This window comes from Sminthopsis crassicaudata, chromosome 2 (genome assembly GCF_048593235.1).
Source record: "Sminthopsis crassicaudata isolate SCR6 chromosome 2, ASM4859323v1, whole genome shotgun sequence".
In the NCBI taxonomy this organism is placed as follows: Eukaryota; Metazoa; Chordata; class Mammalia; order Dasyuromorphia; family Dasyuridae; genus Sminthopsis; species Sminthopsis crassicaudata.
In genome coordinates this window covers 663,513,148-663,533,847 of record NC_133618.1, presented here as the reverse complement: position 1 = coordinate 663,533,847, position 20,700 = coordinate 663,513,148, and the positions used below count along the sequence as shown (strand labels likewise).

Below are 20,700 nucleotides of genomic sequence, written 5' to 3'. Positions count from 1 at the left end.
TGTTGGACATTTTGGAAAGTGGTAGAGAATGAGAAGAGGAATGCTTTTACATCTCCCTTGTTTTATTTGCCCTTCGGTCAGGTCCAAAGGCAGAACTGTTCGAATATTGATATCCTATCTTTTGGATCATTCTGTGACATTTTAATAACTGACATTTCAAGAGTGCTTTAGGTCTGGAAGGTGCTTGGCTTACAACAAGCCCATGAGGTAGACGGGGAAAGCACATTTCCAGAACTGAGTTCTTCCGGGGTTAGAGGTCATACAATGATTAAGCACTACAGCTATAAATTGGATCCAGGTCTTTGGGGTTGAAGACTCCTTTGAAAAGGAACTTCTGACTCTTATCTCCCTGTGAAAGTTGATTCAATTCAATAAGCATTTATCAAGGAGCTCCTCTGTGCCAGGCAGCGTGTTAGGTGGCAGGGAAGAGTGAAATGCCCTGCCCTCCTTAAGCTTATGTACTAGTGGGCTCAGAGGACAAGTACCCAATCAAAATCGATTCAAAACATAGACGATAATTTCTGGGGGTGAGAGGCCATGGTTCTTATGAAAAGGCAGTTTGCTACTGACAGAGTGGGGATTCTATGGAAGGGCAGGGAAGAGTGATTTCGGGACACTGGAGGAATGGGAATGATGACGGATGGGTATGAGGGTACACTCAGCATCACAGGCGGTTTTTTGGTGCAAAATGGATAACAACATGGCAGTGCTTAATGGGCACAAAGACTTGCAGGCACATTTTACTTGTTATTTATGTGGGTGACAAACCCTCCATGCCATAAAAGCTAAACATTCATCATCTGATAGCCAAGCACTGGAAATTAGCAAGGCTCATCCTTGACCACTGAACGCAGGGATCCATCTTGGGGTCATATTCGTGGCCCTTTCAGCTGCCCAGGTGCTGCCAGAGCTTGGGCTTCATTGGTTTAAGGATTAGCTCTAGCACTCGGAGGCTCTTGGTTTTAACTCTGATCTCCTACTAAAAAATGATGCTACATCACAGAAGAGAATTTGGCAGTGATTCTGTTCTGGCTCTCTCATATAGAGATGAGGAAAGTGAGACCCACAGAGGGGAATGGGCTGGCCCTAGGTGTGTGGTCATTATTGTTTATCATTTCAATCATGTCTGACTCTTCATGACCCATTTGGGGTTTTCTTGGCAGCGATACTGGAGTGGTTTTCCATTTTCTTCAACTCAATTTACAGAGGAGGAAACTGAGAGAAACAGAGTTAAGTGACTTCCTCAGGGTCACACAGCTAGTAAGTATCTGAGGCTAGAGTTGAACTCATATCCTCTTGACTCCAGGGCCCATGCTTCCATTTAGCTACTCTACAGGGAGAGAAAGTGGAATTCAGACCTTCTAACTCTCAAGTCCTAAGTCCATTCTGCTCCACCATGATGTCAGTCAGGCTTGCTTCCCCTTTCCCCCACAAGCAATAAATAGATACAGATAGAGTATGATAGACTCATCTCTATCATCTATCTATAGATATAAAGATATATATAGAGATGAGGCTATAGATATAAAGATATATAGACAAAGAGAGATGAGGCTATTATATATAGAGAGAGTATAATAGTCTCATCTCTATATTGATAGAGATGTCTTTTATATATATGTAGACATAGATATATAGAGAGTAATATATATAGATATATAGAGAGAGTAATATATATATATATAGAGAGAGAGAGAGAGAGAAATGAGTATTTTATATATATAGACATAGATATATAGAGAGTAATATATATAGAGATATATATAGAGAGTAATATATATATATATAGAGAGAGAGAGATAGAGAAATGAGTATTTTATATATATAGACATAGATATATAGAGTATAATATATGTATATATAGATAGAGATGAGTCTATTATCTATGAGCATATCTGCAGAGACCAAACATAAGCACGGTATATAGAAAAAGCACTGGTCTTGACCTTAGTGAAGACCTGGATTCCCATCTTTAATATTTACTAGTTATCCATCAATCAATCAATGTTTATTAAGTACCTACTGCATACCAGACATTGTCCTAGATGTGAGGAGGGAACAGAGGTTGTGCAATGCAAGGAAACTAAGATGACGAAATGAAAAACCCCTGCCCTCCAAAAGCTTAAAATCTTCCCAGGGAGACAATTATTACACATCTAGGAATATGTAAATATGCTAAAAAGAAAACTAATGGATTTCTGAGCTCATCCATTTGGAAATTCTCTCCCATCATTCGGATGGTCGCCTGTCTCTGCCGGGCCACCTTTGTGACTCTTGTCCATGTTTACATCTACCACAAAGGCCTACTCCAGGGCCTCTCTGGGGCCTGGGGACCCCATGTTCTCTTAAGTGATACCAGCAACATTCTCTCTGATGGCTCTACTGTGCAAGAGAAGCTTTAAAAATGCTGCCAGCACTAGGCTGAAGCCTTGCGAAGAACTAAGCTGACTACAAGTCTGGCCACTTGGTGAGGAACTCTTTTTGGCCTTGGAAATGCATGGAATAAAGAAAAATAAAGAGAAAATTTGGTGGAGTCGAGAATAGTTAAGAGTATTAACTGGGGGCTTGGGGGATGTGAAATTCACTTCACCTTTCTGAGCCTCAGTTTGCTCATCCATAATATAGGGATAATGATAGCTTAGTGTTCATGATATATAATGATATAAAGACATCATTATTAAAGAGAATGATATCTATCGGGATAAAAATCAGATGATGTATTTTGGAAATTTGAAAATGCTACGAACACATCAGTTATTAGACTTGTTAATGTAACAGCAAGAGGCTGCACGGTAGAAAACTCTGAGTGGAGAAGACCTTCACCAAGTGCCCCTAGCTTATTGTTCCCTCTCCTAGTGCCAGGGCCAGTCTCTAAGAAGCTCCCCAGGGGGTGGGCTGAGGCTGGCCTGCAGTGGCAGCCAGGTGGCTCCAACAATGACCTCATGGCCTGAGCCAAAAATAGAAGGCCATAAAAACAGGCCGTGAGGGTGGGACAGAACACGGGAGCCATTTTCTCAGTCCCCACGGGATGGGTGTGGCGAGCTCGTAGGATCCAGGGACACGTTCTGTCCCAAGCAGCCCACACGTTCCCTTCTCGCCATCTGTCCTGGTCTGCTTCCTGCCTCTGAGGTGTCTGGGGGGGGGGGCAGCCACAGGGAGCTGTCATGCTCCCCTTAACGCTGCCTAAACTTTGGGTATTGCCCTACAATCCCCCCGCACTCCTCCACATACTCCTGCCCTCCATACACAGCCACACATACATACACGCCACATACATACATGCTGCAATATACATATGCCAATGGGTGTATACTGAACATGTGTATCACCCATATACATATACACGCCACACATATGCACTCATATCACAATGCATGTACCCATGTGCGTAAATAACCAAACACAGCACACCATACACATCATACCACAAAATATACATATAACACACACAATACACACCATACAATACACATACCTGTATATACTACATATGTACAGAGACCACACAATTTTTGTACATACCAAATATATATGTATGTGTGTATGTTTTTACACACACCACACACACATATCCGTATCCACAGATGTCACACCCATATGGCATATATACATGTATATACACGCACAATATAAAACACCCATGTATATGCATACATATACACATGTTCAGAGACCACACACACACACACACGCCCCAGCACTTCTTCCCTCCCCACATTAATCACAACAGCTTCTTTAGCCAGAGCAGCAGACCTGTTCTAATCTTTGCTCTCAAGCCCCACCCTGTACTCTGGGACTGGCCAGGCCGGCTGGCTTTTTAAAAACTCTGTAGCGGGTCATGGCCACAACATCCAGGCTAGAGTTTCTAAAGTCAGCAAGCATGACTCAGGTTGGGAACTCTTCCAGGCTCAGGGAAGAATAAAAACATCCCTGGTTCTCTTCTTGTTGGGTGCGTAAACAAACCCCCCCAAAGTCTTTCCTAGTCTGATTGAATCTGGATAGAATAAGGCGTGCCTGGGACGGACACCCACTTGCCAATAGGCCTTAATTCTGACCCAGAAAGTGACACTGGGCGCCGGGCAAAGAGACGTCCCATTTTAGTGGCCCTATTATTAGCCCAACCTTCCCCACTCCTGCCCATCCCTCAGCTCGTATTCCTTTGCGTATTTTTGGCATCTGTTTATTTCTGCACATGTCGCCTTTCCCGCCAGAAGGTGGGCTCCTTGAGGTACTGAATGTTTTGTTTCTATCTCTGAATCCACGCTGACAGACATGTATTATGCGCCTCCTTTGTACTGGGCTTCCCTGCAAGTGCTTCTGCATGCCCAAGTGATTTTGAATGATCACCTGCTGAGAATCCCGGCACCTGCAGAATTCCTGCATATAGCACGTGCTTAATAAATGCTCACAGACTGACTGGTTGATGAACCGAAAGGAGCCCAAGGAAAAAGAAGCAAGCTCGTTCCCTAAAACGTTCACAGGATTTTCAATCTAGGCCATGGGAATTTATTTTAAAATGAAGGCCAGACAATGAATTAATTACCACCCCCAAATTGGCCCTATACTGCCAGTAACTCAAAACTTGGAGACCAACGTGAAGCTTTCCAGTTGGAAGGGGCACAGTGGCCATCTGGTCTCCCTTACTTGCTCCCCCTGCTCTGTCCCCAACCTGCTCCACGCAAAGCAGGTGTTTGGAACCTTTTTTTTTTTTTTTTTAATATCCTAGACCCCCTTTCTCATCAGAATGTTTCTAAATGCATAAAATACATAGGATTATAACAAAGGAAACCAAAAGTTAGTGAAAATAAAGATGCAATTTTTTCCATCCCAGTTCATAGCCCTCTTGAAATTGGAGACATCCAAGGATGCGGGTAAGAAACCCTGATCTCTATATTTCCTATCCATTTCAGCATGGCTTATGGAAGAGCATTTGTGTTAGAGTCAGGAAGGACTCTGAGTCTGAATTCGAGGTTCGATACTTATTAGCTGTGGAACTCAATGGAAGAGTTATCCCCTGTATGTGGTAAGGCCCTCCAGGTCCTCCTGTTTGTGAATAATGTTATATTGATCCTATCAAGCCCTGGAACATTATAGGGATCCCTCGGTAAGAGCCATGACTATACAAGAGAGATTGGTCTAACAAGCAATTCATGAAAAATTATGTGGAAGAAAATGCCCGTCTTTGTGGAATAAGACATGCACTTGGTGCCTAATCAGTTCCTCTCTCCTCTGGAGGCACTACAGGTACAGGGTGAATTGGTCCCCAGATTAAACAGGATCCAGACCAATAGGCTGGGTGGCACTTAGGAAGTTCTACTGCATTTCTGATCATCTCACACTGCTTCCTAATGCAATGCACCATGCACTACAGAAATGTGCTCCCTGTGATGCCCTGTGACTCTTGAGTCTTAGAAGAATCAGCTTTGCTAATGACACAAAGGAAAATGAAGAGATGCTTGAGAGGAACAGGTGAGCTGAAGCAAATTTCAGGAATGACTTTTTTTTCCCCAAGAAATGGGGTAAACTATATATGAACAATCAGAAATGATGTTCTGGTCACATAGCGAGAGCAAGCATTGGGTGGAGAGACACAACAAGTTCTATCCAGGTGCTCCCAGAACATAAAAAGAAAAGATCTAGAACAAGGTCTCAAGCACATTGGGTAGATCTTACATGGAAGATTTGTGATAGAAAATAGAGAATAATCACAAAAAATGAGAAAGCATGGGTCTGTTGGGATCAGTGTTGATGGAGGAAAAACTCAGATGCATGAGGTCATAGATCCATTGAAGAAAATCTGTACAGAGAAATATTTTATTGTCTGATTGTTTAACAGTGTTTAGCACCAATAATATAATAAGCATTTATTGAGTGCCTACTGTGTATAAGGTTAGGATATAAGATAGAAGACAACACGGACTTATTAACAAGGACAATGTTTTGCTCATTTGTTTAATGTGCTCATAAATCACACACACATTTGTATCTCTAGTCATTAAATGCTTATTGGCAAAGATGTGGTCTTTTTAAAATTTTATTTTGGATCCTAATCGCCACTTAACACACATATTTGAAACATCCTCACATACTAATCTCTCCCACTTTAGTGGCTTTGGAAAATATCATGGTGGTCGGGGATGGGCGTGATGTCATCTGATAACTGATCAAATGACTACCATGCACTTATAGTAAATCATTAGCACAGTGCCCCAGCACATAGTGAACACTTAGTAAATTCTTTATTCCTCCAATCATTCAGGCACAAATATGATCACTGAAGGCATCCAGAAAGCCTTGCTGCCAGTGTTGAAGTCTTGGGCAAGAAACCTGAAGACCTTCAAACACAAGTGGTTTTGTTTTTGCTTTTTTCAATTACTGATGTTAATTGAAGACTTCAAAAGAGAAGGAAGGTTTGGCAAGTGGATAGCTGATTAAGAGGAAGGTGTTAAGGGTTGGTATTTGAATATCTAAATCCTGATTTCAAAGATAAGAATGATTTAAGTCAAAGATCACCTGTTTTTAATAGGTTAAAAACTATTAAAAACTAATAGTTTTTAATAGGTTAAATTATTAAAAACTAATAGTTTTTAATGAGTTAAAACTATTAAAAACTAATAATTTTTAATGGGTTAAAACTATTAAAAACTAATAGTTTTAATGGGTTAAAACTATTAAAAATAGTTTTTAATGGGTTAAAAACTATTAAAACTAATAGTTTTTAATAGGTGAAAAACTATGTCACAAATCTTTTATAGTAATTGCTCGTAGCAGTAAGCTCAGTTTTGTAAAAATTGACATGAAGTGAAATTTGAAACTCTTCTGCCTACCAGTGACAGCTAGCTGAGTTAAGTAGGATTTGGCAGGAATGTTAAGAAATCTTGTCAGTAAGAGGTGATAAATGTGAAGGAGAGCTTGAGTGTCAAATTTTATCTTTTAAAAAAACACAAACTAGGAATTCTGGGTGATGAGGAATAGAGTTCACCTAACAAGAGCTGCCAAGAATGTATTTGTCTAGAGTCATAGAACTTTAAACAAAATAGTTTTCAGCTGAAAAGGAAGGGGAATAGAAAAAAATTGCCTACATGTCCAGGAAGTTGGACGTTATAGAGAATAGCCCTGGACACCACCAGATTCACAGGAGACAAACTTGAAGGAAAGAGTTGAGTTAATTTTATGGTTTCAGAAATCTTTACACAGATGCATAAAGGATGACTTGAAAATCAAGCTCTACTAGAGACCTTTGTTGCCATCATTCAGATTTGAGAGGATGACTTGTCTCACTGGTATGATATGACCTGTGCTAGTCTTCAGAATAACTTTCTTTACAAGCCACACTGTGTCCTTCAGTTATGGGTGTGTCTTTACCCGAGTCCCGTGGCTTTACCCGAGTCCCGTGGCTCTGTGATGTACTTGTACTTGCAATGGTGAGAGGGGTGAGTGGACTAGGGGGCAAGAGAGTGAGAGCCCAGTGGAATGACCCATCTGTGACTAAGAAATGAGAGTTATCCATAACTAAACTGAACCAACCTGGGGGCACAAAGACTGGTGACATTTCCCACACTGAACATGATATTACTTTCTCAAACTTTCATGTAAAGTATATATAGTTTTCTTGAAATCAGTATTGTCCTGGAAAACCTGTGTTTTCCAGGTCTGATCTTAAGGAGAACTAGCAGGTTCTCTGTTCAAAATTAACTCCCTCACCCATTTCAGGAACTAGAGACTCTCTTAGGTGAACAAATTCCCTTTTCAGAAGACAACTGGAATGTGCCTGTGTGGAGGAATGGGGCTGGATTATCGTTTGCATCTCAGCCATCAGTTGCTGTAATCAGATCCACATAAAGTGAAATCAGCCACAGTGAAAGGGAAATTAGAGTAAGCAGAGGGAGAGTGGGGAACCGTGCCAGATTGGTCAGATTTCTTTTTTGTGACCCTTTTTTTGCGTGTTCCCCATGACAGCCCCTCCTCTGTCTTTATTACAGACACATACATTTTGCTGGAAACTGTACCAACTCTCAGATCTGTCCACCTTTTCCTTCTTCACCTCTCCTTCACCTTATCCTACACTGACAGTCGCCTCCAAAATCCCAATGTAGCCATCACAGTTTTACAATCATAAGATACTTTGTGCCCTGGGCACAATAAATCTGTGTTTCCAAAGTATACAGTCCCAAAGTGGGGTGACAATATGGAATGAGTGAAACAACCCTAGGATTTGGAATCAGAGTACTGTGCTCTTTCAGAAGGTAGAATTACTCTGTTTTTAGCGCTCTGCTGGCTTCTTAACAAAGGAGAAAGGCATTTGGTCTGCAAAGTACCCCAAAAGATGGCTATGAAGGAAATGATTCCTAAGATGAGTTAGGGTTTAACAGAACAACCTCACTGAGCTTAAGACACTAACTCAGATGAACTACATCCTTGGATATAGAAAGAACTGGTAAATGTGACTTCTAAAGCATTGTTGAATGATCTTTGAAAGATTGGGGAGATCAAGTACAGCAATGTCTGTATGAAAAAAAGACGATTGTGGCTGTGACTTTTAAAAAGGAGAAGAGAATGTTGCCTACAAACTGTAGGCCAGAGAGCCTGGATTTGATTTCTGTCAAAGTTATGGAATATGTTATTAAAAGGATGGTCAATGAAAATCTAGAAAAGGAAGCAGTGATCACAAGGAGCCAAGATGTCTTCAACAAGAATATGTTGTGCCAAACTAACCTGATTTTTCCTTTTCATTTCCCCCTTTTTTTTCAAGGAGTTATGGGATAGGTAAAACGGGAATACTGGAAATAAAATTTATCTAGGTTTTTTAGCAAAGTAGGATAAAGTTTCTCATAATATTCTTCTGGAAAGTTGGGAGAATTACAGATTACATGATAGAACATTTAGATAGAACTGGAACTGGTTGAATGGTAGAATTCAACATTCAAAATTAACAGTTCCTTGTCCCCTTGGAAGGAGCTATCTTTGCTCTCTGGTACCTCAACAATGAATTTTGCCTTTAGATAAAATGTGGATGATTTAGTAGGCGTGGTATAGGAGAATTCTTGTTCAGGTGAAGATCAGACTAAGATGACTGATGAATTTCCCCTCAATTCTGAGATGAAACATCTCTATCCTATTGAGGTCAATAAAGTTTTTTGAGGTAAAAAATTATGTCTAACATGGATACCATTTTGTGTCTACTACAGTTGACTTGCTATATTTCTCATTATATCTCATTTATAGGGATTGAGATCTAGTGCTAAAGTCCAATCAGAATTTTGCTAGCTGAAATGACATTTTCTTAAGAAATGAATCAAATTGTTGTTGTAGTTTTAACTTATATGAGTCTTAGTTTCCTTATCAATGGAGGAAATATGGACTATTATGTCCCTCCCAGTTCTAAAGTTCGTACCTTTCTGCCTAGAATGAAATATTATTTGTTCACTCATGGATTTCTTTACTTTATGTGTTTCATTGTTTTAAAGTGAAGACTATAATAACCAAACCTGACTGTAAATAAGATTTAAGAGAATGTATTTCCTTCCATTCTTTCAAGAAGTAGCAGACTAAGATTGTGGTACAATGAACATACTATTTGATTCAGTTGATATTCTGATTAAGTTTGCTGAATGGCCTTTTTTTTTTGTTTTTTTCATTCTTTTTTTTTAAATAAAGGCTAATGGTTCTCTGAGTAGGTAAAGAAGAAATATTGAGAGATGAAGAAGAAGTAAAGGCAAGAAATATCAATAATATTTTTAAAAGGAAAGATTAATACTCAGTTTTCAAGTTAACATTTATCTGTTTACTAATTCTATGATCTAGAGCAGAGGTTCTCAAACTACGTCCCGAGGGCCAGATGTGGCCCACTGAGGACGTTTATGTGGCCCCGGGTTATGGCAAATGGGCTGAGGGGCAGAGACAGAGTGTGAGCTTTTGTTTTTATTATAGTTGGGCCCTCCAACAGTCTGAGGGACAGTGAACTGGCCCCTTATTTAAAAAGTTTGAGGACCACAGATCTAGAGTTTCCTCCCCTTTATAGGACATTTAAAAATGGCTAACTTTCCCACCAATCTGAAGTGCCTCTCAGTGGTGATGATAATAACAGGGACATTTGTGAAGCATTTTAGGATTTATACACATGCAACTAGGCTAATCCCTTATCAGCTCTGAGGAAAATCCTCTCGATGTGTTCATACCTTCTTGGACATCAATATTTGCAACAATTCCTAGTGAGTGCTAGGATACTCACTTCAGTTTTGATAAGGGTCCCCTAGGGACCTGTACTTTCTGGGCTTTTGTAGCATCTGCATTATTGGAATCACCACAGGTATATGACTTGGGCCCCTCGAAGGGGTCACTACACCAAATGAATGAGAAAACAAAAGGAGCCAAGAGAATCACGGGGTTACGTTGACACTTAAATATTCAAAGCGATTTGTTTGGGAGTTTGGATTGTTTTAAAATTACCAACTCCTGGAATCTAGAACCAAGAAGCAGCTTGATTCTGGCTGTTTGAGGATTTTTTTATGAAACAAGAACTGTAGTTTACAGACTGGGATGGGGACACTCGAAAGACAGATTGTAATATGCTGGCCAGATGGCTTCAACTTCACGATTTGCAAGTGAGTAAAAGACAACTATTTCTAACCCAAGAGTTAAATGAATTCTATCTTCAATGAGTAGAGTAACTATAAAAGAAGAAATACTAGCCCTGGAGTCAGAGATCTGGGTTCAAAACTCACTGTGGACACTTAATATCCGATCTCACGAAAATCACTTAATTTCCCTTGGCCTCAGTTTCCTTGTCCATAAAATGAGGGGGCTGGACCAGATATCATTGGAGATCCTTTTCAGCTCTAGTCTCAGGAGCCTCCGGCCCCAAACAAAGTAGGGGAAAGGGCACCTGATATAGAGGTCTGGTTCTGCCATTTACTGACAGGAGCAGTGACCGTCAGCAACTCATGTAGTCTCCATGTCCCTCAGTTTCCTTATCTGGAAAATGTAGCTAAGCATACTTGTACTGACTCACAGAGTTATTACTATCTAAGGCAATAAAATACTTTATAACCACCATGTACAATGATTTTGAGGAGCCCTTTGGCTAAGAAATGTAAAATATCCCTTTGGAACCCCATTTTTTTTTTACTCTAACGAGCAGGTTTACAGGTCATTCCTATGTCCATTCAAACAGAACATCTCATCCTTGTAGAAGCTGCAATATATTGCTTCAAGCGGTAGTAAATTTCTAGGCCTTTGATATCATGTTATATTTCAAAAGATCTTGAGAGAAGAGTCACTGTCGATATACCGATTATGCATATACACCATACACTTAGATATACATTTTCTTTCATTTGTCTTTGACACATTGAAATAAAAATATGCCTTACTGATGACAATACTGGGATGAGTAAAACTCCTCTAGGGGAGCTGGAAAAGTCTTTAAAATATAACATGATGGAACAAAGTCTTATTCTCAAAAATCAAAAGGACAAGAATGTGATCCATTTGGGGGCAGGATATATGGCAGAAATTGTAGGACAAAATACACCAAGGAAGGCCTTTTTGCATTACTTAGAGCAGCCTTCAGAGAGGACCCAAACAACTCTTTGGTGGCCAAGCTCTTAGGGATGAGGCCTGGATCTCCCAGGCATCCAGGGCATCCAACAATACATTTAGAACATGCACTGACTTGGGTTCCATGAAAGATGGAGCCCGCTGATATGGGAGTGGACACATTTTTTCATTTTCCCTTTAAATATAAACAGATTAAAGGAGGAATCAAACACTGAACCACTGAGGATTAGATAAAGACATTCAAAAGACAAACACTAGGACTGATCCAAAAGTAAATACCATACAAAGAGAAAAAAATCTTAACAAAGGGTGGCGGAGACAAGATAGACTCTAGCTGTTGAGAGGTATAAAGTTACCAGGTTAAAAGAAGATGTGTTATACATTTTTCCACGATCGATATAGTTTAGCATTTTAGTGCAACGTCAACCTGCGCTTGTTATTTTAATTTTTGTTGTCAGCAATGAGATACATAAGCTTTGGAGTTTACCTTAAAAACGTGCTTCAGTAATTTCTTCCCCCTTTATTACCTTGTCATACGCTTGGTCTCTAATTCAGGTTAAAAGACAACAGCTCCTCTTAAATATAATACATTAACAAACGAATGATTTATTTCTTGATCACTTGTGCAAAATCATGATTTTAAAAGCTGCATTTCATGATTTAAAAATTTGTTCATTAATGATTGCAAAAGGTACTTTCACATTTTTTTAGGTTAAAATTCATAATTAGTTCAAATCAGATCTTCCAGAGCCCTCTTTACTGCTATGGAATAAATCGAAATGAGAAACTGAAACCCCTTCTCCTATCCTCCCTCCCCAGATATTTGTATATTTTTTTCTCCTATGAAAATTATTTTCCCCTTTGTTTGATTTTTAAATGAAAAGAAAACATTACTATTCTGCTTCAAGCAGAACTGCAAGAATCCCCTCAGGAAATCAATTTTCATTAAAGGTGACAAAAGAAATTTAAGGGACATTTGATCCAAAGGCAGTGGGAGGAGGGAGGAAGAGCAGGAGAAGAGAGCTTGTTAGCATTATCAAATGCATTCTGGGGATGGTGCATAAATTAATGCTACCAAGAGCATTAGAAAAAGTTAGTTTAGAGAGGGTGTTAAAATTTAAAGGCAAGAAAGAAAAGGGAAAAAGGTGGGTGCTTAAATCCCACCGGATAAAAAAATGCACAAATACCTTCTTCAACATCTGATATATACTCGCCATCACTGAGCATTTCAGGAGTATTGGCTTTACGAACTGCATGATTTAAGTAAACAAGATAAGAATCTGAAAAATGGCCACTTTGGATAGATCAACAACATATTTCAATTTTATCACAAGTAATTTTTTTTTTCTTTTGCAAAGAAGTTAATCTGACAAACAAGGTGTTGTAAGTAAAGCTTTGGTAAAGGATTAGATTGGCTTTTCTTCCATACCTTCATCATCCGACATATCGAGAACTTCATTCATCGTTTCTGGAACGTTCATTTTGTGCTTCTCCGTGACCGTCTATCGGAGAGAGGGAGAAAAAAACCAGTCACCTTCCTGGTGGTCACATCAGAAATCTCCATGACGACATCCATTGCTGTGTAAATGGGTCAGATGCTGGCTAAAGATTCAACATCATTCTTATATGGATGGAAAAAAGAAGTGATGGATGTTCATTTGGCCACAAAGCCACAGTGAGAACTAGAAATGTGCTTGATTTTAGCAAATTGAATATAATCAAAAGTTCTCTCTGCAGAATAGTTTAATGGCCTTTTGGGCTTGGGGTACAGAATTTGTAGGGAAAGAAAAAAGGAAAGAGTTTGCATATTGAGTAATTCCAAAGACTCAGTAGACTTCAGAAGTTTTAAACTTGGGGTCTGTGAAGTTGTTTTTAAATATACATATTATATCATACATATGTATACATATGTATACATATATAAAGATATTTGAATGTATGTTTATGTGTCTTTATACATGTATGTATATATATTTATACACATATAGGTAATTGTATTTCAAGAATTATTTTCCTTTATTATACTATTTAACAACATTCTGAGGAGCCCTCAGCTTTATGAGATTGCCAAAGTGGTCCATGACTCAAAAAGGTTACAAAAACCTTTCCTGAAAGAAAGATAATTAAAAAGATGGAATTTTGCTTATACTATGTCATGCTAATGGACTGCACCCTGGCTTCTGGCAGACCAAATCGTCTTTATTTAAGATGTTAAATTAGGCACTAGGTAGGCAGAACCTTTGGGGTTGTTTCTTTCTGTCTATATGTATAATTAATTAGAATTAAGCAAATGCCATATATTTAAACAATGGTACAACAATCATTCGTTAATTTTCCTCACTTAATGTGCCAGGAGCTGTCCTAGGTGCTGGGGACTGCAAATACAAAATTGAACGTTCGCTACCCTCAGCGTACTTACATTCTACCAGGGAGGAGTGAATTAAGAGTTATGTTACATATGCTATGTTCACTTCTTTTTTCTGTTTTTTCCCCCTCTCCCATGGTTTTCCTCTTGCTCTGATTTTTCTCTCCCAACATGATTCAGAAAACAATGTGTATTAAAAATAAATATAGTAACTTAAAAAATTTATATTTGTAAGACTCAGAAAGACCTGAATTCAAATCCTGCCTCTGATACTTTCCATCTATGTGAACATAATCAAGTAATTTAATCTCTATCTCACTTTCCCTTCCTATAAAATGATGAAACTGCTACCTCTGGTGTCTATCTCCACAGAGCTGATATGAGACTTAAGTGAGATATTTTAGATAAATTATATGAAAATCAAGTTTTATAGAGATGTATAATTTCTGCTTGCAGTTTTCAATCCAACAAAGTGCTTTGTATAAAGATTATATCCTTAAGGGATATAATCTCTGTCCTCATTAATCAGCTGATCAATCACATTTATTAAACTCCTGTTGTATACCAGTCACTCATAGAACCGAAAGGCTAAGAAAAGGAGATGAGCCATCTATACACATGATGACAGTTAGAATCTGATAAATGCGCAGAAGTCTAGCATAGGAGCAAGGTTATCTCTGCCCTAGAGTCCTCTTTCTACCTACAGCTAAGGTAACAAACTTTATTTTCTGGATCACCAAACCCTAAGAAAGCCCAGAGAAAATGCCATGTGGGAATCAGACCACTTAGTAAGTGCTAGTGACTCTCCCCTTAGGACTACGCTTCTACTATTAAAGCAGATGAGCCACATCATCTCTGAAGGTCAGCAGCATCCAAGTGAATCTGCCATCATTGCCAGTACCAGCATTTTAATGTCTTCACTTTTCATTATACAAATTGGGCTCCTTTTTAAAATACCCAGACACAGAGGAACTAAATGGCTCTAGACAAGGAGAGTCCATATTAAAACAAACAACCTGGGACTAGTTGTGAAATATAAGTGGCTGGGGCAACTTTATTCCCCGGAATAATGGCCACAAGTACAAATAGTGAAATCATCATAAGGTATCATTTGATGCCTCTGTTGAGCCAGTGATTCCGGAACCATGGGTATCTTTGGCAGGCGAAGAAGACAGGAAACACAGTGTGGGATGTGGACCTTTTACTATGAAAAACTATTGATTCTCAAGTAAATTCCAGACTACGGTCTGATTTGCCAAAAGAACCTTCCTTTTTTTGTTTGTTTAATAGTTTTTATTTACCAGATATATGCATGGGCAATTTTACAACATTGACAATTGCCAAACCTTTTGTTCTATTTTTTTCCCTCTCCCTCAGATGGCAGGTTAACCAATACATGTTACATATGTTAAAGTATAAGTTAAATACAATATATGTATACGTGTCCAAACAGTTGTTTTGCTGCACAAAAAGAATCGGACTTTGAAATAGTGTACAATTAGCCTGTGAAGGAAATCCAAAATGCAGGTGGACAAAAATAGAGGGATTGGGAATCCCATGTAGTGAGAACCTTCTTTTTGACAGGTGCCCACCAAATTTCATAACTGCAGAAAAGGATTTTTCCCCTTGATTCCTCTCACTTCTATCATATTTCACTAATTGGCATACCTTTGTATTTATTAATTCTCTGCTCCTACTGTATATATTGCAAGCGTACTTGTCTCCTTCATTAATTAGAATGTAAGCTCATTACAAGTAGACATTGCATTTATCAGATTCTAACTGTCATCATCATCTCCTTTTCTTAACCTTTCGGTTCTATGAGTGACTGGCATATAACAGGAGCTTAATAAAGGTGATTGATCAGCTGATTGTTGAGGACGGAGATTACATCCCTTAAGATTTTTCCTGATACCTAGCACTATTTCTGGCACCCAGTAGGTACTTTTTGATTGATAGAAGCTCCATGAAAGGAGGACTGCCTTTTCTTTTTAGCCCCAGTGTCTGGGATATAAATGCTTAATTGATGCTTGTTGATTGTTTAGGTTCCTGAGAAAACTCCTAAGTTTGGCAAGCCTTTGTAGAGGAGAAGCTTTGGGAAGGACCCATTTAAAGGTCAATTTCTGCACTGATGAGGCAGCTGAGCTGTGTTTCTCCCAGTTATGATTACAGAGTCCCTTCAGGTTGACTCCAGCCTTGTTGGGAGCTGTGTAAAAAGGGAAAGAAGTCAAAATATAGAGTTGACAAGGAGACATCTCAAGTTGAAATGTATGATAAAGTAAGACTGAGCTCTAATCCGCCACTGATTGGGTGATATGAGGAAATCTGATCCATCTTTGACAAGGCAGCCTCCTGGCTACCTGAAAACAACTCTTGTGATTCTTTTCTCCCCCACCCTCACCCTGAGTATTTTCTTTTCTAGGATAATCATCCTCAGTTTTTTCAGTCAATTCTTACATGAAATAGACTTAAGATCCTTCCCCTTCCTGCTGATTCTCTTCAAGGCAGCTCTCAGAAGCTCTCACTTTGCAGAGATGGCCACCAAATTGAAACGTCTCGAGCTCCAGCTCTACTTTCCGTTGACTGATAGATATCTTTACCTCAGGTGTTCACTAGGGGCAGGGATTAGACTTGGGTACAGGGGATTTCCAGGTGAGGATAATGACTCTACCAAGGCATAGGGTATTCCTAACTACCTTGAAACCTATCTCCTTTAGGATACCCATCCAACTGTGAGTTCCTTCTTCCTCTTCCTCTCAAATCATTTCAAATATATTTGCATATATTCCATATTAATTGTGAATATATTATATCCCCTGGTAGAATGTAAGCTCATGAGTGGATGGGCTGTTCTTTTCTTTGTCAAAGCCTTTATATGCACAGTGCCAGGATATACCATAATAATTATAGATGACTGATTAATGTCATAACTTTAGCTCTGTATTCTTTCTGTTAATAATGAATGTATTTGTGTTGGGTTTACACCCTTTGCCCAAGCAGGGACTCTTAACTTTCCTTAGGAGTATATAGATTTGTTATTATTATTATTATTATTATTATTTTTGCTGAGGCAATTGAGGTTAAGTGACTTGCCCAGGGTCACACAGCTAGGAAGTGTTAAGTGTCTGAGATCAGATTTGAACTTGGGTCCTCCTGAATTCAGGGCTGGCGCTCCATCCATTGTGCCACTTAGCTGTCCCGAGTATATGGATTGTTTCTCAGAATAGTTTGTTGGCTACATTCATAATCAAAGGAAATTCCAAATCCAGTTAGCTAATAAATAATAAGTAAGTAAAGATGGAATTTTTTTTCCTATTCAGGTTCCCAAAACATGTGTCTGTGGACAAGGGCCCATTGTTCCTTAAGATCTCCTGCTCTAAATTAAAGCAAAAGGCGTCCTGGGCAGTGATGGCCCTTTCTGTATTCAAATGTCAAATCTCATCTTCTCAGAACATCAGCAGTTCAACATAAACTGGTCTGGAAAATTGGTTCAAAAAATGCATTCATTTCTCTTGATGTCTGAGAATGAAGAGGTCCAGCTACTGTGTACACTGTACATACTTTTCATCAGGGGGCCTGAGTCAGGCAGACCTTTCTTTCTTTCCTGTGGCTTTTGTGGCAAATCTGCCCCTCCTTCCCATGACATTGGCTTTTACACTGGACATCGATGAAACATTAGGGAATTTTGTGAGAGGTAAGGGGGCCTCAGGATGAGTCACTAAGTAGAAACTAAAGCCAGAATGATGTCCTTGGGATCTGGTTTTATTTCTTTGATGGTTCAATTGTCTCTGCCAAATTTAAATAGGAGCCATGCAATGTCCAGATTAGTACACTTTAGTTCTCCCTAAATTTTTGAAGCATTAACAAATTTTTGTTATTTAAATTCTATATTCTCTGGCCCCCTAAAAATGCCACATGGAACAACTTCTTTCAAACGGAAGTGAATTCAAATTACTTTGAGAATTTTTATATCTTTCCTTGAGGAAGAGGAAGATATCCTAAGAAATCACAGATGTGGGGGACAGGAGGGGTTGAAAATTCATGTATAATTATTGGCATTTATAATGGTGCTTTACATTTTGCAAAATATGTTGCATATATCAGTGGCCAATGGAAGAAATATTGAGTCAGAAAATCCAGCTTTCCATCCTTCCTCTGACTGGCTAATTTGCTTACTTTCCTTGAACCTTAATTTCCTCACCTGTCAAATGAGGGATAGGACCAAAAAAACTAGCTTTTGAGATCTCAGTTCAAAATCTATGACCTGTGATGAGTTAAACCCTCACAATAACCCCAGGTGTGAGATTGAAGGTACCTTAAAGAATGTTTTTGCCCAACTTTCTCATTTTACAGTTGAGGCAAGTGATTTATCTAAGGACACACTCATCTTAACAGATGAAGAAATTGTGTGAGAAATTTGTTAGTCACTCATGACCACATGGTTAATGGGTATTAGAAAGGGGATTTAAAGCCAAGTTGGACTTGAAGTCCACCTGGTCACCTGCTAATACCAAATAAACTTTAACCAAATAAATTTTTTAATACCAAATAGATTTTAACCAAATAAACTCTTTAATACCAAATAAACTTCTATGAGAAGTAGCATAGTCTAGTAGAATGTCTAAAAACAGGATTATATATGACAATTTCTCTCCAAAATTTCAAAATGTTAGTTAAATAAAGGTGATATGTAATTTCTGAAAATAATATTTTAAAAATAAATGTTACCTATCACCTTTATTTTTATTTTATTTTAAAAATATTTTTATAATTTTAAATTTAAATAATATTAAAATATTATTTTCCTCAGTTACATGTAAAATAATTTTTTACATTTGTTTTTAAAACTCTGAGTTCCAGATTCTCTTCCTTTATTCCCCCATTGAGAAGGTACATGTAAAGTTGTGCAAAACATTTTCATAAAAGTCAGGTTATGAAAGAAGACATCCCCTCCCAAAAAAAACCCTCAACCAAAAAACTGGTTTAAAAAAGTACACCCATCTCAATTCAGACATAATCAGCTCTTTCTCTGGGTATATATAGTAGTTTTCATCATAAGTCCTTCAGAATAATTTTGGATCATTGTATTGTTGAGAATAGAAAAGTCATTTGCAGTTGATCATCCCACGACTTTTGGAGCATTTACTTTTGCTATTCGTTCTTTATCAAGGACACATTGGATAGAACTTTCCACTGGAGCCAGGAAGATCTAAAGTTAACTTCTATACTCTTACTATGTGATCCTGGCTAAGTCACTTTGTCTCAGTTTCCTTCTTCCTAAGGTTGTTGTCACCTCTGAATGTTAAGATCTGTAAAGTGTTTTGCAAACCTTCAGGTGGTTTAAAAATGTTAGCCACATTATTATATGTTTATAATATATTTATATTTATATAAATTTATACATATTACTTTATATATAATAAATATTATAATATAATGTGATTATATAATAATAATAATAGATTAGAAATGTGACTTGCAATTCTAGTAGACTTGGGATAGAAGATGTCATCCACATCCAGAGAAACTATTGAGACTGAATATGTAAAGACTAAGGCCACTGGAAACTCTAAATGTTAAAATCTGTAAAGTGTTTTGCAAACCTTCAGGTGGTTTAAAAATGTTAGCCACCATTATTCTATGTTTATAATAATTTATATTTTTATAATAAGTATTTATATTTATATAAATTTATACATATTATTTTATATATAATATGTTATAATATAATGTGATTCTATTATAATAATTATAGATTTAGAAATGTGACTTGCAATTCTAGTAGACTTGGGATAGAAGATGTCATCCACATCCAGAGGAAGAACTATGGAGACTGAATATTAAAGACTAAGGCCATTGGAAACTCTAAATGTTAAAATCTGTAAATTGCTTTGCAAACCTTCAGGTGATTTAAAAATGTTAGCCACTATTATTCTATGTTTATAATAATTTATATTTTTATAATAAGTATTTATATTTATATAAATTTATACATATTATTTTATATATAATATGTTATAATATAATGTGATTATATTATAATTATAATAATAATAATAGATTAGAAATGTGACTTGCAGTTCTAGTAGACTTGGGATAGAAGACGTCATCCACATCCAGAGAAAGAACTATGGAGACTGAATATGTAAAGACTAAGGCCACTGGAAACTCTAAATGTTAAAATCTGTAAAGTGTTTTGCAAACCTTCAGGTGATTTAAAAACATTAGCCACTACTATTATATATTTACAGATCAGAAACCTGTTTTGCAATTCCAATAGACTTGGGATGGAAAATTCCATCCATAGCCGGAGAAAAAATTAGGAAGACTGAATGCAGATTGAAACACTATTTTCATTTTTTTTCTTGCGGTTTTCTTCTTTTGTTCTGATTTTTCTTTCCTAACTTGACTAATATGGAAATATGTTTAAAATGACCGCACCTGTATAACCTATATCAGATTGCTTGTGTCTTGGGGAAGGGGGAAGGAAAGGGAGGGAGAAAAGAAAAGTTGGAACTCAAAATCTTACAGAAATGGATGTTGAAAACTATCTTTACATGTACTGGAAAAAATGAAATATTATTAAGAGATTAGAAAACGAAATAGTCTTGGACCCAGCCCTTGTCCCTTTCGCCTAGTATCCTTTCAGCAGACCATATATATCTATTCCAGCCAGTAAGTGCGTCATAACGAGCAGCCCAGGGCTCTCACGTGGTACCAGCCTCGGCCACCTGTCCAAGAGACAATAGCTACCCTTTGGAATTTGGTGACTCAGC

General features: G+C 37.9%; 1 protein-coding gene across 5 annotated transcripts in view; it reads right to left on the bottom strand.

Annotated features, from left to right (window-relative positions):
- ANK3 (ankyrin 3) overlaps positions 1–20,700 on the bottom strand; it is a 702,347-nt gene that overhangs the window by 105,947 nt on the left and 575,700 nt on the right. For all 5 annotated transcript variants that reach the window (XM_074297039.1, XM_074297040.1, XM_074297044.1 and 2 more), the window contains 2 exons: positions 12,989–13,061; positions 12,747–12,809 (listed from right to left, as the gene is read on the bottom strand). In XM_074297039.1, the coding sequence (XP_074153140.1) occupies positions 12,747–12,809; positions 12,989–13,061 (136 nt within the window). The remainder of the gene's footprint in view (positions 1–12,746; positions 12,810–12,988; positions 13,062–20,700) is intronic.